Here is a 25,116-nt window from a genome sequence, read left to right as displayed (position 1 = left end):
GCGTGACTTCTGTCCTTAATCTGATGTCCCTTCTAATTAATCCTGTAATGAAGTCCCACTGTTTAATTTTTCTCATGTCAGCCTTTTATTGCAGCTGTAAACTATAAGAAGATGTTGTTCTGACTTCATTGCAGCAGGGTTATACATTAATGCAAACATTAATTTATTTAAAAAACAAACCAAAAAAAATGGGCAATGTAAATGTGTTCTTTATAACCACCTTCATCAGTTTCGTTGTGATTTTGAAGTTCAGACCGAAGGAAGAATATCTGGGCAATACGGACATCTAAAACTTCCTAGCGGATATTGAATCAGTCTTGTTTTCTTAGTTGTAGAAATGTTCTCAAGGCTTTGTTCTCTGATGGCCTTTTTAGATCCATTTGTATCTTACGTCTTGGTGCTAGACTACCTACAGATTGAACTTCTGTGATTTGTTTTCTTTTTCCAATAGCAAACGCATACAGGGACTCCGGTTACGGGGACTGTGAACACCATAGACATTGAAGCTTTTAATAGACAGCAGGCACTTGCACCAGCAGGTACGTTTCTTGAGCAAAAGTTCTTTTTCCTTTTTTCTTTTTTCTTTTATTTCATTTTCCAAACAGTTGACGGAGCCCACTGTTCAGTAACTATCGAAACACAGTTTTGTCTCACCTTGGAAACTGACAGATTGGTAGGACTATCTATTGTGAATGGTGCTGTGTGAAGAGGGCACGCCACTCACAATACATAGGACCGGACCTGGCAAGCATGGAGATGTTGTTAGGTTGCTTGTTCTGGCTGAGAAGATTGGAGCTGGCCAACTGGAAGTGAAAAGGATCCTGCCCTTGGAGCATGCTCTTCATAAATGCTACACATGTATAGTAGTCGTAGCTTTCTGAGCTGATGTTGGAATCATGTGTAGTAGTTTGCTTTGTGAAACTGAACCCATTCCATTGTACCATGCCATAAATGGAATTTGAATATCACAGATTCGTCTAAGAGACCACGAATTGAAGTGGGCCGTCATGGGATGGTTTTTCAGCATCCGGGTGTGGCTTCCGGAGTTCCTCTTCAACAGCTAATGCCAACGGCACAAGGTACTGTGTCACCACATGCCAATTGCACATTAATTTAACAAGGAGACGTTAGTGATGGGACTAGAAACTTGGGCTTCCAACCTTCCAAGATCCTAGCCCCACCACCTACTTCTCCATGTAAATTAATACTTGGTATGCAATGCCTGGTTTGTTTAAGGAGCTGAGTGACGGGCTCCAAAAGTGCATGTGGGCATGGAAATACGTCACAGGTGCTGATGCAAAACGGTTACTTTGGGAATTCTGGACCTGAGCCAATGGATCGTGAAAAGGAAACCTCCTAATTTGCAACATTCAAGACAAATTTTTATTCATTATTCGTGCCAAGCTCTAGATTATGTTAGAGTGAATGTGTTAAGAACTAAATATTATTTAGACTTCATGTAGTTATTTTAGGTTAAATTTCCATTAGCTCACCAGTCTTTTTTGTGTTTGTTTGAAGTATAGGACATTCAGAAGACATTTAATGACATTTCTTTTTTTAGTAGTTGCCGTGCTCCAAATTTTAGTTGCAGTCCTGTGCATGAAATACTTTGTTGTTTATTGTAATAGTGATTTATTTTGTGATTGTGATGTGGTATTTTCAAGTGATGGTGTCTTGTGGCAAAGTAAGTAACAAATTAGTCTATTTGCAGTCGATTTCCTCTTTATATTAGTAAAAAGAATTGGACCTTTTAATTTCATCTGAGTTGTTTTCTTTTACTTTGTAGGTGGAATGCCTCCCACTCCTCAAACCGTACAGCTGACTGGACAGAAACAGAGTCAACAACAGTACGACCCATCGAAAGGCCCTCCTGTGCAGAACGCAGCAAGTCTGCATACACCGCCGCCGCAGCTCCCGGGGAGGCTGCAACCTGTGAATGTCCCCATGGCGTCTCTCCCAGCTGCACTGCAGATTTCGCAGCAGCAACCACAGATAGTGGAATCTCCAACTCAGCCCCAGATTCAGGTGAAGATCCAGCCCCAAAGCATACCCCTGACTTCTGCTCCACTTCCAGCACCACTTCAACAGCAGGTGCCACCAGCAATCCACGTACAAGGACAGACACCAAACCAAGTGTCACAGCCACAAGCTACAATACAACAACAGGTATGTGAACTTCACTGGGGAGAAAATGTCTGTTTCAACGCCTAGTACAATGTAAGAATATTGTCGTCCTGAAAATATATGAAAAATGTTAGCGTTTTTAAATTCCTCTGGGCAAACGCAATTAGAAGTAGCCTGCAAACAAAGTCTTTCCTTGTAGAAATACAGGTATAATTTTTTCACTAAATTAAAGTCCTTATTATGTTCTACTGAAATGCAGACTAAGACAGCATTGAATGCCAAACTCATCACTAACATGCGTTTCTTGGGCAGACTGTGACTCTGACACGACCATCTGCAGATCCTGCTCAGACTTCTCAGCGTCTTACGGCAAATACACTACCGCCTACCTCATCTGTTGCACCAGCAACTATCTCAGGCACAACACCGCCTTCTACATACCCAGTACAAACAAACAGGACATCTCCAGCAACTAACAAGTCCCTGTCTCCTATTGCATCAAAACCCCCAGGCTTAGCAGTAGCAGCAGCTCCTAAAACACAAAGTCCAGCTCAGAATGCAGCAGCATTACCACAGGACAACTCTCAAGACAAGCTCGCTGAGCAAGTAAAGCTGGTAAGTTGTTGTTTTTTTTTTTTTTTTTCCCCAAAAAACTTGCGACAGTTAACATACAGGTAGCAGTTAATGCAGGCAATATGTTTTAATTTTGAAAACGAGCTATTACCTGTTTGTGATTTTTCTTTTTCTTTTTATTTTTTCATATGTTTTACTTAATGAATTTGGCTTTTATGGACATTCAGAGAAATTAAAGAAGACTCAAGTCTTCATGCAGTCATTGCATTCTCTCTATTATGTTGATTATATCTACTCATTCAAGGTGTCTGCAACCTTATTTATTTTTATAACTAACTAGAGATACATTTTGATTATTTAACATCATAAAGATGACTTTTTTCCCCTAAACAAGCCCTATTAGTAAGGAAGATATATTTATCTTCTGGGTTTCTCTGTGGCTAAATACAGCTGCAATTTCAGTTTATGAAAAAATGGATTATCTGATTATAGTTTACATATGTCCTGTAAATTTTTGTGCTTCCAAGTGAAACTTTTTATCCTGTTATTTAACAGACTATCTCTTGTAATAAAGGTTGAAGTACTCTTTTTGCATAGGTTGAATTTAGCCTAGTAATTTTTCCATTAATGTAAAGTTCAGACTTTAGTTTTGTAATGCATTTATCATGCTGTTTCACTGCTTTTTTTTTTTTTGCTGTCAATTATTTTGATGAAGTGTGAGCAATTATTATTTTTATATTTGACTACTATTCTAGGTGCATTCTGCAGCTTCTCTGTAACCATATGTGTTTCTTTTTAAGGAAAATCAAATCCATCAGCGGATAGCAGAACTGAGGAAGGAAGGTTTATGGTCCCTGAGGCGACTGCCCAAACTCCAAGAAGCTCCAAGACCCAAATCTCACTGGGATTATTTGCTGGAAGAAATGCAGTGGATGGCAACCGATTTTGCCCAAGAGAGAAAATGGAAAATGGCAACTGCTAAGAAGGTACTTGACATACATACAACTTTGAATCAGAACAATTAATCTTGATATCATTCAATTCTGTAACAAAGTTTAAATATTTTTTTTTGGTCCTTTGGATAAAAGTCATGGAATATAAAGCACAGATTTTTAACTTAAATGAGAAGCCATGTTGTTAGCTTTGAATATTCTAGCATTTGGCATGGACTTGATAATTTTACTTGTTACAGATGCGAATAATAGGTTTTTTTTTTGTGGTCTTTGTTCCTCTGGAAATCAAACCAGCTTATTTAGGGGATCCAGTAAATACGTTAATTATGTCATATTTAAATATGACAGTTATTGTGCCTGCCTTATATACTGGTTACTTCCTCTCAATGAAGAGTAAATACAGAATTTTGTAAGTAAGTTCCATTGGATGTGGTTGTCTAACTCTCCTCTAAGAAAAATCTGTAGGGGAAACCACAGTTTCCATTCTTTGTCTCCACTAGGGACAGCAGTGGAAACATGGTACAGAATGGTTTCCGTAGGAAAAGAAAGCAACACGGTGCATATAATTAATTTAGTGACGGAACGAAAACTAGGATGATATGAGATGAAATATGTAAAACTTGTTTATGTAGAACAAGCAAGCATTTTCTATGGATTCTATCAATCTTGTACGTTCTTTCCATACATTTATGACCAGTTTGGGGTTATGAAGAGAGCAACTGAAGGTCATTAGTTGAAATCACCGTATTGTTTTCTGTTGTGTCTTCTGAAATAATGTGAACTCAGGACTCTCTTCCTTGTAAGCAAAGTATTAAGATAGGTGCATCATTTTGTAAAAGCAGATCTGCAATCTGAAAATAATTTAAATATGGATTTCAAGCACTCACTCCATATGTGGCTAATGGTAGGTTTTTAAAAATAGGAGAAACAGGCAGGGCAAACGTGAAATGAACCTTCCCCTGGCAGTATGCTTCAAACTTCTGGAAGTCAGCATTTTAGGGACCTCCTGTTGAAGCAGTATTTAGCAGCCACTGACTTATCTGTCATTTATGTATGCGCTCCCTTTTTGAACTTTTTTTTTTTTTTACCTTTGGTCTCTGACATTTTGTGGTGTGGTTTCTATGACTTTGTCTGTGCTGCCTGAAAACTAAGTTTTCTTTTGTGCATTTGCCGATTATTACAGTAGATTTTTTTTCCTAATTCTTGTATTAAGAGAGAGTAGTGAATTAAGAGTTCTCTACCAGATTTTTTCGTTATAGTTCTTGTATTTTCTTTTTTCTTTCCAGTTTCATGTCTGTTTTACTGACATGGTAAGCATTAGTAATAATGGAACTAAGTGCTAACATCTATTAAAGCTACAGTCAATATCTGTCTGCTGCCAACTAATGTAAACTTAAGAAATGTGATGATGTGTATTTTGAGGTAACCTAAGTCAGTATCTCTTGTATCATAGATGGTAAGAACTGTGGCCCGTTACCATGAAGAGAAGAAACTTAATGAAGAGCGAGCTAAAAGGGAGGAACAAAACAAACTGAGGCGAATTGCTGCATCAATTGCTAGAGAAATAGAATACTTCTGGTCTAACATTGAGCAGGTAAAATACAATATTGACTCATTAATACTTGTGTGAGTTGCACTGGTTTTTTTAATCTTCAGTAATTAATTTCTAAAATGGAAGTGTTTTACTAGACTTGATTTACATTTTAGGTCGTTGAAATAAAACTGCAAATTGAATTTCAAGAGAAAAGAAAAAAAGCTTTGAATTTAAAGAAAATTTCAAGGAAAGGTAATTGCATTTCATTTCATAAGAAATTCAATATAAATGCTGTTACTTGGTGGCAACAGAACTGTACAAAACTCTGCAGTGTTTTTCTGCTAGATTTAGTTAGTGTTAGTTCTCTGTTAGACGCTTTTAAAAGTTAACATAAACATAAAATTGTTAAGTGACTAATAGAATTGTAGAATGGTTTGAGTTGAGAGAGACGTTAAAGATCATGTAATTCCATCTCCCCTGCTGTGGGCAGGGACAGTTTCCACTAGATCAGGTTGCTCAAAGCCCCATCCAACCTGGCCTTGAGCACTTCCAGGAATGCGTTATTGACAACATTGCTGGGCATCCTGTTCCATTGCCTCACCACTCTCTGAGAAAATAATTTCTTCTTAATTTCTAATCTAAATCTACACTTATTTATTTTAAAACCATTACTTACATCAAGTGTGATAATTTTCCAGGTAAGGATGCTAAGCCTTCAGAAGAGCTTTTATTGGAAAAAGAAAGTGAAATGGTAAGTCTTCTGAACCTGAGCTAGTCAGCCTGGTCACGCTGTGCTTTTTCATACAGTGTTGCTTGTTCAGGTTGACAGTAGCTGGTAAAATACTCAGATCACAAGGTAAAGCAGAATGCTATGGATATGATCCAAAGGGAATTTTCAGTTTTAAACTTCATTGAAAACATGCACAATTTAGCTAGAATTACAGGGCGTGATGTGCACCTTGAAATACCTTAATCTTTGTCCTTAATGGTGAGAATGAGAGTTTGGAAACAAATGCTGGGGAGAAGGTAACCGGTTTTGACAAAGATAGTGTACATGCATGTCCAGTTTGATTTTATTGTGTTTTGTTTTTCCATGACCAGAAAAGTGCTAATAGATATTAAATGTCTATTAGTGATTGCTGCTGTCATTGCAAGGCACTCATTTTCTTTAAAACTGCAAAGAAAAAAAATCCTAGCTTTGCTTTCTGAGATCTTAAATATTTTAATTATTGAATGCTAGGGTTCTTCATCTGGAAGGAAAAGAAAGGCAAGCACATCTTTGACTGATGAGGAAGGTATGTCACTTTTCAAAATTGTTTGTCTGTAGCATAGTACATAAGTTATGCATTAAAACCCCGAGGCCACTGTTTTTCAGTCTTTCTGCATGGACCTGCTGCCTTTCCCAAAATAATACCAACCCTAATCCACTTCTTAGAGAGATTAGATAGTCAACTGTGGAAAAGAGCTTCAGTGAAAATTTGGAAATAAAACTTTCCCTGGAATCAAACTGCCATCTTTGGTAGATTTTAAATTCTTTCTCTTCTCATTCCTTTGTTTTTCAAACCTTACCAGTAGTCTTAAACTTCTTTTGAGGCTTTCAGACTGAATAACACATCTACTTTAGTGACTTTCTTGTGAAGACATCTATTGCACGTTTCTGACAAAGAAAATTCCCAGTTCAAAGCTACAGAGTAATCTGGGGACTACTGTCAACCAACAGTAAACAGTTAAAGACTGTCTTTTGTCTTGAGACAGAAATGCTTCTCTCCCTTTCATATTTTTTTTTAGTTTATAGGTATAGCTGCTGTCAGATTTTCTTGATTTCCATATACATATCCCATTATTTTTGAATCCTGCTAGCTTGTAATATTCTATGCTAGTACGCTTTAAGGGTACATAGTTATAAACTTCCAGAATTATTTTGTAACTTGAATGACACAGTTAGCATTTGTTTTGATTTTAGTTGAAGATGAAGAAGAAACAATTGAAGAACAAGAAGCTAAAGAAGGAAATATAAACCATCAAGCTGAATTGTCTAATCTAGCCAAAGAAGGTAGGCATGTAGCTTGATTCTTCTCTGGTGGGCTGTGAAACAACAGATAAAAACATGCAGCAGTTACTGGATTTGTAAATAGGCTTATAGATGAAAAGTTGAATGCATTGAGGTATTCAGTCATGTATAACCGATATTATTTTTCTGTTTGGGAAGTTATAGCAGTTAGTTTATGATGATGGATTTCTGTACTTCATAAAGCAGTCCATGTACTTACCTAGTTATTATGCAAGGTGGCTTGAGAAAAGAAGTCTCTATTGAAGCATGGCTTTTCTTTAAAACCTCAACCAAAAGACTCAATCTAAGTTCTAGGTACGTATGATAAATACTGAAAAACAGAAGTATAGCAGGGTGAACATAAACATTTTGTCATCAACTGTCCTGAGTATTTCAGAAGGGTTTTGTGATGCATCTGATAAGTCTGAAATGGTGCTGAAAGGCTGCTTTTGGGGTTTAAGTATTTGAAAGGTATAGGACTTTTAGGGACAATGCTCATGCTGCTGATCTGCTTTCATTAGGAACTTAACAGTAACTACTATGCAGAGCTTGATGTGTGCAAAGTGTCCCATAGGGATCACTTCAGTTATCACGGTAAAAACCGTGCTGGTTTTCAGAGGCGAGCTTCCCATTAAGCTAGGCCCGCTTGGCAATTAACATGCAGTTTCCTAATCCATTTGTTTGGTCTGTTTGGCAGCTTAGTGGCTGCAGCCAGCTGGCCAGTTGGAGGGATTATAACTCTTGGCTGGTCAGCCAAGTTCCTAATTAGGGTGTTTCTTGATTGATTGGCCACTGACAACATGTACATTCCTGCCTCAACAGATCAGACAAGGGGTCGTGGAGATACTGTTAAGCAGGGTTGAGGTGCAGTTCAGTTCTGAAACTTGGAAGTCTTCAGTTGTCTTTCAACCACTTCGATTTGATGCCCCTACCTTACCAACCAGTAGCTTACTGTATGTTTGCGTGGTGGGTTGTAGTATAGTAAAAAGCAACCTGGATGAGCAGGCTACATGGTGTAATGCCAAGTGTACTCTATACTCTGGGTCATTAAATAAATACTGCCTTCCTCCAACTAGTAATTACTCCTTCAGTTAACTTCTGATTAGAGGACTGTCTTTATAAAAGTGAAGAATGTCATGAGATTAAAAATAATGGTATTGTTTGTTTTAAGTTTTGATATTTTTAAACTCATGTGCTTTAATGACCTTCAGCTGAATTGCCTCTGGATGATTTACTAAAGATGTATGAAGGTGCCTTTTCTGAAAATTTTCACTGGCCCCAGCCTAAACCTGACAGTGAAGAGGATAGCAGTGAGGAAGGTAAATTACTTGTCTAGAAGAAAGTGCTGACTTACAGTGTGAAATAAATTGAATGGCTCTTAGGTTCTGTATTCAAAAACATTTTATGCTAAGGGAAAACAAATATTGAATGAATTACATCTGAAATTATTTTTATTAAGTGATGAGCAATGTTCTCTACAAGAATGAATGGAAAGTACAGTGGCTTTCTGAGTAAGCATTTGGAAAGATGGTTAGATTTATTTCTGTTATTGCTATATATTTTTGGATAAAGGCCTGTGGAGAATTTCTTCCATTCTTTCATTTCTTAGTTCATGAAAAAGAGAGTAATATTTGCCTGCCTTAAAGTCATGGTATGTGAAATTCTCAGAAACAATAGTGAGTGATAAAAGAGCTTCTCTGCACTGAATAGGAGAGCACACTTCGTAGTTGTTATTACACGGTTGCCATCTGTTCTGTACTAAAGTGATGATGGAATTAAGTATTTGAAGATAGGTAATAGGTAATATGAGAGGACCTCCACAGAAGTTGTGAAAAGCTAATGGTCTTGTTTGTATACCTAGTGTGAACATCTAGAACGTGCTCATCTTACCGAGCTTAAGCTACTTGAATTTTATCTTGACTACCCTGAAGATCATGTAATTGTTTCTTTTTAAACCATTACTGAATGCTAGCCATCTCAATTCCTTTGCGTAGCTGATTCTTAAGTTTTTGTTTATTTTATATGCCAATGTCATTTTTGTCTCACAGAAATGGATGACCATATGTCTGATAGGGAAAGTCCTCAGAAAGAAGTTGTCCTCATAGACTCTCTCCTCAGCATTGACCAGTATAAAAGTATAGACAGATCAAGTCCTCCGAAGAAGCACATGCGAGACATATCAGAAGTTGCTGCTGCAGCAGAAATGCTGTTACCTAAAGGCAGCTCTAGGATAACAACAACGGTAAAATTCCCTCTTTTCTGCTACTGTGTGTGTTTAAATGAAGAACGGCTTTTATGTGATTTAACAGATTTTAGCCACAAATAACAGTAAATGTTTTCTGCTTATCAAATTACAGTATGTATTTTTTTTTACATGCTCTGTCAATCTAACTGAAAAAAAAGTAACAATGAATTCTCATTACAGGTAAAATACAATACTCCGTCCCTGTTGTATGGGCCTCTCAGAGAATATCAAAAGATTGGGCTGGATTGGTTAGCAAAGTTGTACAGGAAAAACCTCAATGGCATTCTGGCAGATGAAGCTGGGCTTGGCAAAACAGTGCAAATTATTGCCTTTTTTGCACATTTGGCCTGTAATGAAGGTGAGTTAATTTGTCTCAATTTTAGACAGGTACTGGGCCAACATTGTCTTTGTGAATGGTAGAGTAAGGTCACATTTTTCTGCTGAACTGTATCAGACTTTAGTTAATGTACAGAGTGGGATTATGTCAGAAAAGCTTTCTTAGGTTAAGTGTGACAAAGGAGTGCTTTCATATCAAGTATACTGTTTGACCAATCTGCTGTTACCTTCTAGGTGACAAAATTCTTCTGAAGCCTAGTTTACTAGTTTAATAAAAAAGTTTCACAAATTGTAATAAGCAGATAGCTGCAGATGGTTAAATTCAAGGAGTAAATATAATCAGTTGGACGAATGTGTCTTGTATGTCATCTCAGGTATTACTAACAGTGTTGTTGTAGTCAGCATGGTTTAAGAATTACAAGTAAGGCAAAAGTTGTGGGACTCATCTTTTATTCAAAATAATAAGTAGATTAGTCATTAAATTACTTCTGTTTGATGTTGTTGGATCTCACATTTAATGATGAATTTAGTGTTCTGTACTTTCAAAATCAGGGTTGAAGATAAGTCACGTGAATTATAGGAGTCTCTTTCTATTTTTAACTGTAGGTAACTGGGGCCCTCACCTTGTTGTTGTACGGAGCTGTAACATACTGAAATGGGAGCTGGAATTGAAACGCTGGTGCCCAGGGTTGAAAATTCTTCTCTATTTTGGCAGCCAAAGAGAACTTAGAGCAAAGAGACAGGTACTGTGTTCCGTGAATCTTACACTGTTATGTTTTTCATTTTAGATGGCAAGACTTTTCTCTTAACTGGCATTAATCTGTATATTCCTTCTGTCCTGATGGGATATAAAAAAAATTCTAACACTACCAGTTGCTTTACCGAGAGATTCACAGCTAACAGTTCTAGATTTTGAAAGGCATCTTTGGAACTTCCTTGGTATTGAGGAATACATGCAATACTTAACCTGCTTTCTGAACGGACTGCCATTTAAAGACAAGGCTATCTTTTAGAACGCTTTGGGTCATAGCATCTTTCTGTTCTTAATGAAGCTATACCAGCGCGTTCTGACTTAACTTTTCTGTCTCATCCTTTGTTTCCTTTTCTGTAGGAATGGTCAGAACCCAACAGCTTTAATGTGTGTATCACCTCCTACAAGCAATTGTTCAAAGGCCACCCGGCATTTATGAAAATGAGATGGAAATATTTAATAGTAGATGAGATGCAACAAATTAAGAACATGACTGAGAAACACTGGGAAGCACTTTTCAGTCTCCGCAGGTATGGCATAGAGCATTTTTTTCATATTGGCAGCGTTTTTTTTTTTTCTTCACGCCACATCAGTTTTCTGTTCAAAAGAGAACAGTAAGAATACTCTGGTCTGCCCAAATTACTGTACTATTTACCAGCACTTGCCTATGGAGGTGCCTCTACTTGAAACAGTCAGGATACAGAGACATGCTCAGGATCTTCTGGTTATTTCCACTGTAACACTAGAACTCCTCTTTGCTGATAATCTGCTTCAAAACAGGTTCCCTTGTATGTTCTCTGCAATGAGGAAGCTAGTTTGGTGGTATATGCAAGATTAAAAAGACAACTTATCCTAGATTTAATTTTACTAGCACTACTCCTTTCTTCTGTGTATCTGACAAACCTGTACAGTGTTTGAATATTGGTCTCCATAGTGATGTTAGCTAAATCCTGTATTGATTACAATTTTTCTTTTATTATTTGCAGCCAACATCGTTTACTTCTGATAGATACTCCTTTGCATAACACATTAATGGAGTTGTGGACCATGGTACACTTCTTGATTCCGGGAATTTCCAGGCCTTATCTAGATTTTCCAGTAAAAGCAGCTAATGAAGAGAACCAGGATTATTGCCATAAACTGGTCATCAGGTTACACAGAGTATGTTGTCATTTTTTTTCATCTGCCATGCTACAGTAGGTGTAGAAGATGTTGGAGAGGAAAAAAAAAGTAAAAGATGTGGTTCACCTCTAGATTTTTGGCCTTTCTTAATCTTTGTTCAGTTCAGACAGAAAGTCCAGCTGTAAGCAGGGTTTTCTGCTACCAAAAAAGTATAGAGGTATCATATGAAAATTATGTGAGGCTCAGATTTTGAAGGATAACATGCAGAAATTTATGAACAAATCATGCTTATACAACTGTGTACGTTCGGTATGATTGTATATGGCATATGAGTTTTGTCACATAAAATGTATTGGGTGTGAATGGGTTTAGCTTCCTGTTGTAAAATTGCATCTTTGAAGTGAGAGAAGTTTCTTTCTTCAATTATGAAATGTTTCAGATGATTCAGCCATTTATCTTGCGAAGATCAAAGAGGGATGTTGAAAAGCAGCTAACAAAGAAATACGAACATGTGCTAAAGTGTCGTCTTTCTAGTCGACAAAAAGCTATGTATGAAGATGTCATATTACAACCAGGGTAAGGAGTTAAAACAGGAAATAAAAATGCTCTCATTTTTGGTGCTTAAGCAAGATGATATGCTTGGAATGTCATGGTTGGAGGTGTTTTTAATATTTTTCTGAATTTTTCCTGCATGACCAGTGGTTAGAATACAATTAAATTGTAAACTAAAGTGATAGACAGATGATGCTGTGAGCCTAATGAAAAACACATGCTTTTACATCTGAAACCTAAAAATCAAATTGTAATTATTGGTCAGTTTTGCCTTTGTTTTGCTTCAAGATTTCTCTCTAATGCGTGGTTCTTTATTTCTTAAAGCCCAAAATGTTTCTGCCTCTCCTCCCTCCTCCACCCTCCACCTTTCTCCTCTTAACTTGTGCTGTGATACCAAGTGGTTATTGAAAAGTGGAAGGATGGAACAGAAACAGAACAAAGAAAGTTGGAGGATAGGGAGATGGTAAGATTGTATCTGACTTTAAGGTAGCACTGGTCCCTAAGCTTCATGTTCCCAGTTTTATATTCACTGCAGTGTTACTTAAACCACCCTGGAAAGACCTAGGTAAAGACTAAGCTTGCATTATAGACTTTTGCATAACATATTGTGCTGCACGTTCTCACCTTGCTGATTTAGGGACATCTTTTTATGGCTTTGAAAAAATGTGCTTAAACTGATGTATTTCTGTATCAATTATTTGGTAGAACCCAAGAAGCCCTCAAAAGTGGGCACTTCATCAGTGTCCTGCATGTCCTGATGCAGCTACAAAGGATCTGTAATCACCCTGATCTGATAAACCCCCGGCTTTCAAGTACCTCTTATGTATCAGAAACGCTGGAATACAGAACTGCATCTCTTGTACTGAGTGCCCTAGAAAGGGATATTTGGAAGGTAAGTAGAAAAGTAAACTATTTTTCTCTGTTAGTGCCCTCGTAGAATACTGGTACTTAATATTGTTGTGTTATACATCGTAAGTGTACCTGAAGTTATAAATAGAAGGAATTCACTATTCCATACCGATGCCTACCAAGCGCACATTTGCTGCGTCTCTTTTTCATAATAGCAGTTTGAGCTTTTCGAGTGTTTTCCAATCATGTTTTTTTCAAGTAGTTTGCAATTTTTCATGAACTACTTGGTTGAAGAGAAATTGGCTTTGCTTTCATCGTAGCCATAGTCATTTGCGGTTTTCCTACACCAGCAACACTTTGGGTAGCACAGTGCTTATTTATAACGTTTCTTTTTTTTGTGTGCTTTCAGTAGCTAAAGGAGAGTAGGACCCATTCTTTATTCACATGAAACTAAACACTGATTCAATGACTAAATTAGTACGCTTCTGTCAGTCCATTTGAAGTATCACTATTTGCGTTATCATCAAAGGTGTGTTCTCTCAAGATAATGGAATGATTTCCCTAGAGAGAAGCATGAGTAATGGTGGTCTTTTTGGCTGATCATATTTCATTCTTCGTATTTTTCTACACCTAAATTATACACATACTTTATAGTTTGGCATTTGAGTTCCATAGTCAACAAACACATTCTAAGAATTTTACGTAATTCTCTGGAAATTATGGTGTATGAGGAATTGTCAAATGATGGCTTGCCTTGTTTTCTATAGTGGCAGCTAATGATTTAAATTCTCTTGTTTCTGATGCTGATGCATAAAACGGGACTACCAGCTTAAGATATGTTTCCAAAGTTTCTAGATGGTTTTGGCTAATAATTAATAGTTAACTTTTTAAACTTAGATAATGTATTTCAAATTAAAAAGTAAAATGTAGAAAGTGAATTTAGTATAGAGAATACTTAACTGTTTGTGCTGTCACATAAAATAATAAACCTTATTTTACAATACTTCTAGGAATCAGACTTGTCTCTCTTTGATCTCATTGGAATGGAAAACAAAATGACTCATTATGAAGCACAATTGTTGCCAAAACAAAAGGTTACTAGAAAATTAATTGAAGAAATCTACAGCTCGCCTCCACCACCAGCTAGGCCTAACCCAGTGAAGCTCAAACCAAGCAGGTATGTTCAAGTGTCTTCCTTTTAGCTAGAGTTACTTGAACAAAATGTAATTCTCTCTGCATCTCTGGTAATGCGATTCATGTAAATTCTCAGACTTTGCTTTGTATTTTTTTTATTCTTTCTTATTTACAACTGTAAGTTGGGATTTCATATTAATAGTTTTCCGCAGTTATACAATCCTTCTGAAGTTTGTTTTTTGATTTCCCAAAGTTTTTACTTGATTGGTGGATGTATTAGTATTTTTCTCTCAGAAAATCTCAAAATTATGTGGAACTGGTTTTTTGATGAAAAGGAGTTGCCCGATGACCTGCTGGCAGGTTGACATCTCTCTGGAAATGGTACAAGGATGCCATTCCAGTTTCAAGCTAGACTGTGTAACTTGTTTACTGTAGTTCTGTTTTTTCCTGCATTCAACTGGCTGCATGGCAATGGAGATTTTCTTCTTGCGTGTACTTGGCAAACTGACTTTATGGGATTTCCGTAATTGAAGTTTGCCAGTGATGAGTCTTGCCAGCATCAGCGATCTGTAAGCAAGAGATCAGTATCTGAGGGATCAGTTTATGCTTTCCCTGCTGATAGAGCTTACTTATTAAAAGCCAAATTATGATTTTCCTATAGCCTTTGACTTTTCATGTTCTTTTCAGGTTGTTTCAACCGGTTCAGTATGGTCAGAAACCAGAGGGCAGGACTGTAGTTTTTCCAAGCACTCAGGTACAACGCACGGTGACCACAGCAACAGTAACTCAACAGGGACAAGTACGGGGAAGGTCACCCATAGCTACGGTGTCCTCAAATCAAGGTAAGAGGGTTAGGGCTTTGTTGATTAGATAGACTTCTAAATACACCGATACCAGTTAGCCTGACAATAGAACTCTTTTTCCATCTAGCTTAATGGTCTAGAATACTAATAGCTTAAAAATACCAACAAACTAATTGCCAGTAAATTTCCCCACTAGTTTCTACAGTATGATCTGCCAGTGTAATGCAAAACTAAGCTTTGTGTAACCTAACTGATAGTGTATGGAGTTAATATGTCATAGTTGGTATTTAAACCCTGATCACATGTAATGTTCTGTCAAACTTGGGAATTTAGAGTACTTTTGTGTATTTATTTAACCTTTAAACAATGCTTACCAAATAAATAATGTTGTAAAAGTAGGATGGAGTAGTAGGCATGGCTAGAAATCCCAGTCTGTAAGGAAAAGCCTTTCCTGTAGCCGTTTTAATATCCTGTTGGAAGGTTTCTTTTTAATGCAGGTTGTTTAAAGCAGTGGAGTTAAAACCTCTAACAGCTTGCACAAACAAACCTTATCGATTGCAGCCGCAGCAGCACAGTTTCAGACAACTCAGGCTTCCACCAGTGCTCCAAGACACCAGCCCGCAGCGACCTTCACCACAGCAACTAGCACAGCCCATCCTGTGAAACAGCGGGGCCAGACCACAGCACAGGCCTCCCAGCTGGGCCAGGCCCAGCCACAGCCCCCCCCGCACACCATCCAACAGAGTGTGCTGCCTCAGAGGCTGGTACTCACCTCCCAGGCCCAGGCACGGTTGCCTAGTAAGTGGCCTCCCCTTTCGAGGTTTCTCCCACCTTTTTACTACAACGAGGTTAAGTTACTAGGCACCCTAAAATGTGTACAGAATCGTTGTTTTTTTTTCACTCTTCTGATTAGCCTTGCTCAGTACGTTGCTTATGACCAAGGAAAATCAAAAATTGGATAAGAAACAATAGAATTGCTGTGGACATACATTAGCGGTGTCAACTTAATCTCCTATTTCTGCATGTTCCTTCTGCTGGCAAGACTTCCTTCAGACCAAATGTTTTAGCTCTATCCTAATTATTCCTTTCATATTAAACACTAATCCATCTGCTAAAGGCCTCTCACAGAGAGGAGCGTCGCAACTGTTAGGCAGAGAAAAGCAATGAGGCTTTGCTTTAAGGTTGTATGTGCACTGCCTATTAGCATGTATGTAGAGTACTGAGCACTGATGTAGTAATTTTTTCTCTGGGGTAACGCACTGCCTTTACAAAAGCTAAATTTCCATGCCCGTATTTTCTCAAGATCGTAAAACTTAATGCTTAAATGCCTCTAACCTTTCTGCATTTAAATCACAAAAAGCTTGGTCCTTGTCACTTTAAAGCTTTTTGGTTTGTCTAAGTGCAGATTGCTTAATGTAAATCATGTTTCATCAGCAAATTTCGTATTACTTTAAATGTATTTCTATAGCAACGTGTGAATATTTTTGTCTCTTCCTTCAACCTTCCTTTATGCTCTTGAAAAGGCAGTGGAAATCACTTTAGTGTCTAAACTTGTTCTGTTACAAAGTGTCACATGAGTTTTCAGGTAGCTCTTACCTTTTTTGCTAATGAAAGTGTTAACTTCTAAAATGTTGATGTTCTTAGCTTTTAAACAATCAGCTTTTTTCCAGTTTGTCCAACAAATATAGAAAGCAATACCTGCTTAACTTTTATATGACACTTTTGATGCACTAAGTATAATTCTGCATGGAAGGCGCTTCAGCACCAGTTTACTAACCAAAATTTAGAACTGTGAATATTGAACAACTGACCTTCCACTTTGTTTTTCTTAATGCTTGTTTTCCTCCTCAACAGGCGGTGAGGTAGTAAAAATAGCCCAGCTGGCTTCTATAGCAGGAGCACAAGGCAGAATTGCTCAGCCAGAGACCCCTGTAACACTGCAGTTCCAAGGGAACAAGTTTACTTTATCACACAGTCAACTTCGCCAGCTCACTGCAGGGCAGCCTTTGCAGTTACAAGGTACTAATTTCAAAACAGTGAGTTTTCTGCTATTTAGAATGCTCCATTTTTGATGTGGGCAGCACATTCCTTGTTGCTGTATATTAAGGAGATTTCATCCTGCCAGTTTGTACTGTTCTGTTCTACCTGTTTTCTGCGTGAGATGGATAATGAGCTAGCTCTGTTTTGAAAATAAATGTGTATTAAGTGAAAGACATGGTTACTTTCCTTTCTGTATTGTATTTCAAGATTTTATTACTGAATTTGCTTTCACATGTATGCAATACAGCTGAAGTAAGGTGAGATATTATTTCAGATAAATTACCTGATGAGTAGAAACAGACAAGGATATTCTTCATTTGTTCGAAAATGGTGTAAATAACACTTCAAGATTGGTGTGCCTATGATTTTTTCTGTACTGATCAGAGCTTTCGCTGATCCGAAAGCTCTACTTACAATACTTTCTGCTCTCAAATTTCTCCTCCTGATGGTGCGTGCATTGCCAAATTCAGGAGAATTTAGAAATCTTGATTCTTATGGCTAACAAAATAAATAGAGGAAACACTAAGTGAGGATTTTTTTACTTAATTGGATTTTGTCCAAATTCCGTATAAAATACCTAGATATGTAATGATACTCTGACCATGTGAAACTCCTGTATAACTATGAAGACTTCGGTCTCTCCTAGCAGAAATTATGGAATTTTAAATCAGATGGGTATAATGACTTTTTGGGGAAAAATTTTAACATAGTTTGAAACAGTAATGATTGGTTTATAACAGTGGTATCTTTTGCTACAGAACACTAGAGGTCCTTTTACACTCTATCCAGTCTAATTTTTTAAAATCCATCTGTTGCAGGAAGCGTTCTCCAAATTGTTTCAGCACCAGGACAGCAGTATTTGAGACCTCAGGGTCCAGTTGTCATGCAGACAGTTTCCCAAGCTGGAACTGTTCAGAATGCTCTGAATGCTTTAGGAAACCAGCATCAAGCAGGTGTGCCAACTTCCACGGCAGTCACACAGCAAGGTAGGTTTTCTGACCTGAAGAAATGTCTCTATCTAAACACTCAATTGCTAAAATCACATATTCATAAATACTCCACAGTTTTACAGATTGTATTTTTTTTTCAGTTGAGTTCAGAAGCAGGTAAACTATGAGGGAAATCTTTCTGACTAGTGATTTATGAGTGATGTGTACCGAAGTTTTAGGTAAAGTCTTAGTACAAACTTGGAAGAGCTTGAAGCCAAATTAAATACATAGAATTTTCTTTACCAGTTATATCTTAGGTCAGGTTTTTTGGGGAAGAAACGAGTTTGAAATACTTTGATTCTTTTTCAAAGAAAGATCAAGGTGATGCTTTTTTATACTGACATAGAATGTCCAGCAGTTCCCTCTGTTTTTGCACATAAATTCTGATAACTAATTTTCTTTGCTTCTCTATCTACTCAAGCTACTGTTTTCGTTTCCCTCCGTAAATACTGCTCAGATGCCTTGCTGTGAATATGATCAATTCCTTGCTTTAAAACACAATCAAGATGTTGATCGAAAAACAATAGAGAAATTGTGGTCTAGGATGTACTTACAACATAACAGCAGGTTGTTAAGTGGTGATAAATGCAGTACTAGGAGTTCATGCCTTGGAAATGGCCATCTGCTGTAATTTTCTCTGGATATAAACCATTCACTTAAAACAGACTGTTTACTGCTCCTTTTTGATGTATTAATGTGCCCTTGAAGTTCATATTTTGACATTCTGAAGACTAAGAACCTCATCATAAAAAGGAAGAGGAATCTTCAGCAGCCTCCCAGTTGTTGGGAGGTAAAGAATTTCTGTCATAATTTGTAAGATCTGTGGCTCAAATGTTTCATCCTTGAGCTCTGATAACATTACAGGTGCACCTAATATGGCCACAGTCCGCAACCGAAATCGATAACTCAAGATAAAAGATTTTTTCCAAAACTCACACATCTTACTACTCTCGTGATGGTAAAGAGAGAGCTCTGTTAAAAGCAATAATAATAATAAAAATACTGTTTTCAAGTACTGAAAGAAAAAAATTACTATTTATCTTTGGAGGAAGATGTAAAGCATATTGAAAATACCTATTTTGACTTCCTGAATTTTGGAAAAGATACCAGATAAATAAATTGCTTTGGGTGATCGGAATATGTTGGATATCTCTATTGGCATGTTTTTCTGTAATAAAAATGTATGAAGGCAAAGCTTTCAACTCTGCTTGTTCCTCAGAGACTGTTATTCTTAATGTAAGAGCTAGTGCCTGCTTGTTAACTTGAATTCAATTCTTCATTGGCGTATCGACTCACCATTAAATGCAGTTTCACACTGACTAGCAGGGGGTTGTGCTGCTTTTCTATTACAAATAATCAGTGCTGATAAGCAATGCATTCTGCCTGAGATAGAAACTTATAAATCATATCAAGAAAATAATCAGTACATGGTGTCTGTAGTCTGCTACTACATGAAGGGTATCACTGTATTTTCAGTTAGTTGTGTGTAATGTTCTTATAGTTCAGTTAGGTGCCTGGTAAAACATCAGAAAACAGTTGACTTCACAGAAATGCTACTGTTAGATTCCATCATATATAGTTTCTTTAATTTGTAGATATACCAATCTAATATATTTTCTGAAAAATATTGTATAGTTTTATTAACATAAATTAGAATGATCTTCTGATCTAGACTATAAGTTTTGAATGCACTATACATGACATTCTGAATAAACTATGAATGCAACAGGTCTTTGTGCAAAGCAAAGTAAAATTCTGTTCTCCTATATTTGTGAAAATAGTTGGAATAAACATGTATCAGATGCCTGATGTGTAGTGAAGGAGGTACAAATTTCCAGTACCGAATGAATATTTAGACTAAAAGTTTATCTGTAATGTTGGTATGTGTTGCAGCTAAGAAATGTCTGCTTATTGAGAATAATAAATGCAACTTCAGAAGAATAAATATATAAACACAAGGTTTATCCTCAGTTTGTATTCCAGGTAGAACTGCAGTTACTAATTTGTCATCTGGTGATATGGGAGCAGTGTTAAAACCAGCACCTACACATGGACAATCACAGGTACTTAATTTCTATTTTCTTATGGAAATGCAACTTTTCAGGGTTGATATTAACCTATAGTTTACAACAGTGGCAATTGGGCAAATTTCATGGATCTCTAATGTGGACAATTTTTTAAAAAGGTACTTAAGCAATCTATAAAACATTGGAAAACATCAAACATTAAAATGCAAGAAACTGCTACTTATCAATATTAATGCATTACTTGAAATGTCCCAAGTATAAATTATTATTTTTTTTGAAAACTATGAAATATACTCTAATAGAAGCAAGACACCAATCTAAGGTGGAATTGACTTTAATATTTATTGGATTTAAATGTAATCTTCAAATTTTATCTTGAAACTTACATGTTTTGTGATTGGTCTAAGTAGTTGTTAGAAATGAGCATGTTAATACTAAAAGACACACATTACTCTGGTCCTGATAACTTAATTCTAAAGAAATTTGAATTTCTAAGTAATTGTTACTGGCAGCAAATACATTTTTTTTCAACTTTTCTTGTGAAAGGAAACATATGAAGAAAAGAACAGACTTTTAAAGGAACGTCTGGACAGAATATTTTCTGGCAATGAGCGCCGTTGTTCAAGGGCTCCAATGTATGGCAGAGACTTGTTGGGTATTTGTTCTTTAACTGGTGAACAAAAGCCCTCTCAGCTGTCTTCCTGTGAGGATAACAGTTGGAGGTGGGCTGGCTTTGTGAACTGTTGCCTTTCTTCAAGTGCCTCCAGAGGCCCAAGTGATCCGTTGCAAGAAATGATCCAGACTTTGGTTCAGCAACAAGAATCTCTAAGGGATGTTGTTAACAGGTAATGTGCGGCTCAGCCCTTGTAGGTCTTTCCCACATTTAGTTATTTCTCAAACAGTCCTTTTCAGTAAAACTGTAAAGTTGTTGTTTCTGTTCATGAGCTTGTTTGGTTTAGATTGATTTATTCACCAGACAATGATGTAAATGATAACAAACATCTTAATAGAAGCTATCATCAAAACAGATAAAACAAAAAAGATGGGGAGAGAGAGAATATTAACACTTTTAAGATTTGTACTGCTTACTAAGACAGTTCAACAAAGTGTGTAGGTAATAGTGTAAAATTACACTGTTGACAGGCTGAAAATTATTGCCACATCGTTTTGTGCGTAGCTTCTTAACCTGGCATTCACTTTTTAAAATGCTTTTCACAGGGCTCTCTTCGTATTGCCAGCTGCAGTTGCTGCTCCCCCGTGTTTGTATGTAGCAAATCCTCCCCCTTCATATAGCCACAGATTGAAAGTCCTTAAACACAGTCTTAAGCAGAAGGCAGCTCCACACTTGCATCAGTTGCAACGGATTACATCTCCACACTTGCTGCAGTTTCCTGACCTCCGGCTGGTGCAGTATGACTCAGGTAAAGGTGGACACTGGGTGGCAATACTTTGGTAATTTCAAGTTTCGGATCAACGGAGTGTCTATATAAAAAACATTATTGTTTTTCTATTTTAAAATTTAGGAAAATTAGAAGCTCTTGCTGTCTTGCTTCAAAAATTGAAATCTGAAGGGCGCCGTGTGCTGATTTTGTCACAGATGATTCTGATGTTGGACATACTGGAATTGTTCTTGAATTTCCATTTCCTCACGTTTGTGAGGATTGATGAATATGCTAACTATGAACAGCGGCAGGTAAGTGCGTCCATGGGTACCACAGTACGTGCTCCCTAGGCTTTTTATATGCTAGTTGAAGGAAATTTATGTTGTTTCTCACTTCTTTTGAAATATTGACTTGTTTTTTGTCTTTTTTGTTTTTATTAGGCTTTAGTGAATGTGGTTTGGCATTTTATTTTGGTGTGTGGTTTATTTACTACTTGCTTTTATTCCGTTTATGTAGGAGCTGATGAAAAGTTTCAACAGAGACAAGCGCATTTTCTGTGCCATCCTTTCTTCTCACAGTCGCTCCACTGGAGTCAATCTTGTTGAGGCAGACACTGTTGTGTTCTATGACAATGATCTAAATCCAGTGATGGATGCAAAGGCACAGGAATGGTGTGACAGAATTGGGAGGTGTAAAGATATCCACATATACAGGTGATGCTTACAGATCAACAACTTTTCCTTAACACGCTTTAATGTAAGGTTATTTCAGATAGCACTGCCCTAAATGATCTGAAATAAAGTTGAAACAGTGCCGAACCCATCATCTCACTTCAATATTCACCCCCCTCCTCCAGTTTATCATGCGAAGTTATAGTCTTTCTTAACACACGTGTAATTAATGAATCATATATGCATGTTTTTTCTATGCTTGCATACCTCGTATTTTTAAATAGTAGGTGTTTTATACTAATTGTTAAAAGAAAACTTTAAAGTAGAGAAGGTAGTATCTGTTTTGTTCTTGGCCTGTACCAGCACCAAAAAAAAAGTTTTTTAAAAGTTCATCGTTACTCTACAAGGGAAATTTCTGTTTCTGAAAGCTATCTGTTTTTTTTTTCTTCCCTTTTTAGGCTTGTCAGTGGTAATTCTGTAGAAGAGAAGCTTTTGAAAAATGGCACAAAGGACTTGATCAGAGAAGTAGCTGCTCAGGGAAATGACTATTCAATGGCCTTTTTAACACAGGTAAGTTAATATTAAAACATGCACCAGTGTTGTGGTGTTTAATAATTTCAAAAATCTGTGCTGGAATTTTTAATAACAGTGTATAAGAAATGTGTTTGGGCTGGAACTGATAGGCAAGCATATTAGATTTCAGGATTGCTGGAACATAGCTGTCAGTATTTGAGAGAATGTGGTATTCTCTGCTCTTGTTCTGTTGCTTGTATAGTCATCACCTTTGTGACTTTATATTCTGGTTTCTTGCACTTTGCTACAAACTTCTGTAGTTTGTAAGGTTGAAGTTTTCAATGACTTTGAAAACATGAAATACAAAGTTTGGGTATTCAGTGATGTAGGCTGGTCTCAAGGTGCAGAAAACATTGACAGCACTGATGAAGCTAGTCTGTCCTCTTCTGGCACTCCTGATATTGTGATGTAGGTTGTTAAAGCGTGCATTTCTGGCTTTCCTATAAGTTCCTCAATAATAGTTTATTCTACTGTGTAGTCACAAGAGAAAATTACAGAAGAGAAAATGGACAATTTTCCAGAAATAAAAGATAAAGATTTATTTTTTTCTTTAGTCAGTACATAGTTTATAAGGTTACTTGAACCTAAGTTAATTTAAAATAATATAAAAGCCAAAATAATTCTGAAAGCTGAATATGCTTCTCTTTTTTTCTTCCAACTACCAAGCAAACCATTCAGGAGTTGTTTGAGGTTCATTCTCCTATGGAGGATTCTGGATTTAGAGTGAAAGCAGAAGAGTTTGTAGTACTTTCTCAGGAGCCTTCTCCAGCAGAAACCATTTCACCTAAAGTTGCACGACCATTCATAGAGGTAATTATTAACCCAAACATTAAAAATACAGCTGTACAACATTAGTGTTAAACATCTGCCCTATCGTATTTTTGGGGGGACTGTTTCTCTTGCTCAAGGAGAGATTTATTGCAGAAATTTGTGTTGGACCTTAGTGAACTTCTTATGGGAGTTTCTTTCCATGTTTTTGAAGTCCTCATTATTTTTAAAAAATGTCTTTCTTAAAGGCCCTCAACAGTATTGAGCATGAAGATGAAGAGTCAAATGATTACATACAAGAAATAAGATCTGAGTCACACATTAAACCTTTAATCTCAGAGCTCTGCGAGACAAAATACAACGAAGAGCCCTCACCGTTGCAGGAATTAGTCGCTGTTGTGGATCAGGTACCGTGACCTTCCATGAATATTTAGTTAAAAAGTCATATTTAGTTCACATATTTCAATTCCTTTGCAGTCTTGCTTTAAAGCAACTTTGTTTTCAATTAGTTTGATACTTCATTAAATGGATGGGAAACATACTGATTTTAAGCTGTTGTTAAACTATCGGAAAGGGAGATTAGTTTTCAGGAAACCTTTGATACACTCTCCTTCAGTTACGTTTCTTTTGTTATCCTCAGTACTAACTTTCTTTTTCTTTGATACATTCTCACAGTTGACTCCAATTGAGAAGTACGCTTTGAATTATTTAGAGCTCTTCCACGTTTCAGGTGATGAGACTGAGCCTCGGTTGAATGAGGTAAAATAGCAAATATTTCTATTCCATGTTGTTCATCATAATGCGTACAAGCAGGGTTAATGTTTTCAGTGTGAAGTGGAAGGTGCTCCAGTGGCATGGAGTATGTATGTTGTAGGCACCTCTGTTGTCTTCTCTTGCTGTACTTTATGAACACCAAGAATGCCTTAGAGTTTTTCCTGTCTTGTCATTCTTTAGGTTTAAGCAGGTGTCAATTCTTCATTTCTTCTTTGTAAAATGGGTTTGCCATTATTCAGCACAGTTCAGCAAATATTTGTTGTACTCCACTGATAGCAGGGAAAAATATCATTAGCTTCAGTGAGCCTGCTTATTTGGGTAAAGGAGCTTGTTCTGGTTGTCTTGAATGTTTAACTCAGAGTTTTATTTCAAGGGTTTAAATACCTGCAATACCTGCAAAATCTCCTTTAACTGACCATAAAAGTATATAAAGTATCTTTAAGATTTCTTTGCCTGTAAATATCAAAGCTTAAGGAATTTGTCCGCAAAAACACAAATCAGTAACTTTTGATCTAATGTCTGTTACTGCATAAAGTTTATAAGGAGTCTAACTTTCACCTAGGTGGAATTGAAAACTGTAAAGAAAGCATGGGAAGTCCAGCATATGAAGGAGTTAAAGGAAAAAGAGCAAAAAATGCTCTGGGAGGATGAAGAAGAACTTCTCACCTACACTCGAGAGGATGCATACAACAAAGTAATTCCTGATTATTGTATTTCTTAAGTGTATTAAGTTATTCTGAGAATACCTTTTCCTTCAGAGTTCAGTCAGATCATTTGAATTGCATTCTCTTTTTGCTCTGTAGGAGTATGTCTATGAAGGTCCAGATGGACAAACTGAAATTATGCCAGTAAGTACACGTAATAGC

At 36.9% G+C, this 25,116-nt stretch overlaps 1 protein-coding gene across 22 annotated transcripts in view; it reads left to right on the top strand.

Moving 5' to 3' along the window:
• EP400 (E1A binding protein p400) overlaps positions 1-25,116 on the top strand; it is a 48,199-nt gene that overhangs the window by 8,411 nt on the left and 14,672 nt on the right. For 10 of the 22 annotated variants that reach the window (XM_040576783.1, XM_040576787.1, XM_040576785.1 and 7 more), the window contains 34 exons: positions 452-539; positions 972-1,079; positions 1,787-2,166; positions 2,437-2,739; positions 3,498-3,683; positions 5,104-5,244; positions 5,358-5,436; positions 5,883-5,935; positions 6,425-6,479; positions 7,148-7,237; positions 8,446-8,553; positions 9,283-9,476; positions 9,660-9,837; positions 10,422-10,558; positions 10,927-11,096; positions 11,553-11,727; positions 12,128-12,264; positions 12,946-13,132; positions 14,100-14,266; positions 14,911-15,065; positions 15,588-15,824; positions 16,881-17,045; positions 17,885-18,052; positions 20,027-20,118; positions 20,629-20,927; positions 21,301-21,503; positions 21,606-21,775; positions 21,981-22,177; positions 22,594-22,705; positions 23,375-23,518; positions 23,725-23,883; positions 24,152-24,235; positions 24,813-24,944; positions 25,054-25,098. In XM_040576783.1, the coding sequence (XP_040432717.1) occupies positions 452-539; positions 972-1,079; positions 1,787-2,166; positions 2,437-2,739; positions 3,498-3,683; positions 5,104-5,244; positions 5,358-5,436; positions 5,883-5,935; positions 6,425-6,479; positions 7,148-7,237; positions 8,446-8,553; positions 9,283-9,476; positions 9,660-9,837; positions 10,422-10,558; positions 10,927-11,096; positions 11,553-11,727; positions 12,128-12,264; positions 12,946-13,132; positions 14,100-14,266; positions 14,911-15,065; positions 15,588-15,824; positions 16,881-17,045; positions 17,885-18,052; positions 20,027-20,118; positions 20,629-20,927; positions 21,301-21,503; positions 21,606-21,775; positions 21,981-22,177; positions 22,594-22,705; positions 23,375-23,518; positions 23,725-23,883; positions 24,152-24,235; positions 24,813-24,944; positions 25,054-25,098 (5,298 nt within the window). The remainder of the gene's footprint in view (positions 1-451; positions 540-971; positions 1,080-1,786; positions 2,167-2,436; positions 2,740-3,497; positions 3,684-5,103; positions 5,245-5,357; positions 5,437-5,882; positions 5,936-6,424; positions 6,480-7,147; positions 7,238-8,445; positions 8,554-9,282; positions 9,477-9,659; positions 9,838-10,421; positions 10,559-10,926; positions 11,097-11,552; positions 11,728-12,127; positions 12,265-12,945; positions 13,133-14,099; positions 14,267-14,910; positions 15,066-15,587; positions 15,825-16,880; positions 17,046-17,884; positions 18,053-20,026; positions 20,119-20,628; positions 20,928-21,300; positions 21,504-21,605; positions 21,776-21,980; positions 22,178-22,593; positions 22,706-23,374; positions 23,519-23,724; positions 23,884-24,151; positions 24,236-24,812; positions 24,945-25,053; positions 25,099-25,116) is intronic. The other 12 variants (XM_040576788.1, XM_040576795.1, XM_040576784.1 and 9 more) reach the window with 6 other exon arrangements.

The sequence above is a fragment of the Cygnus olor genome, chromosome 17 (genome assembly GCF_009769625.2).
Source record: "Cygnus olor isolate bCygOlo1 chromosome 17, bCygOlo1.pri.v2, whole genome shotgun sequence".
NCBI classification, from domain to species: domain Eukaryota; kingdom Metazoa; phylum Chordata; class Aves; order Anseriformes; family Anatidae; genus Cygnus; species Cygnus olor.
Note: the sequence above shows the minus strand (reverse complement) of the source record. Positions and strands in the feature narration are given on the sequence as shown.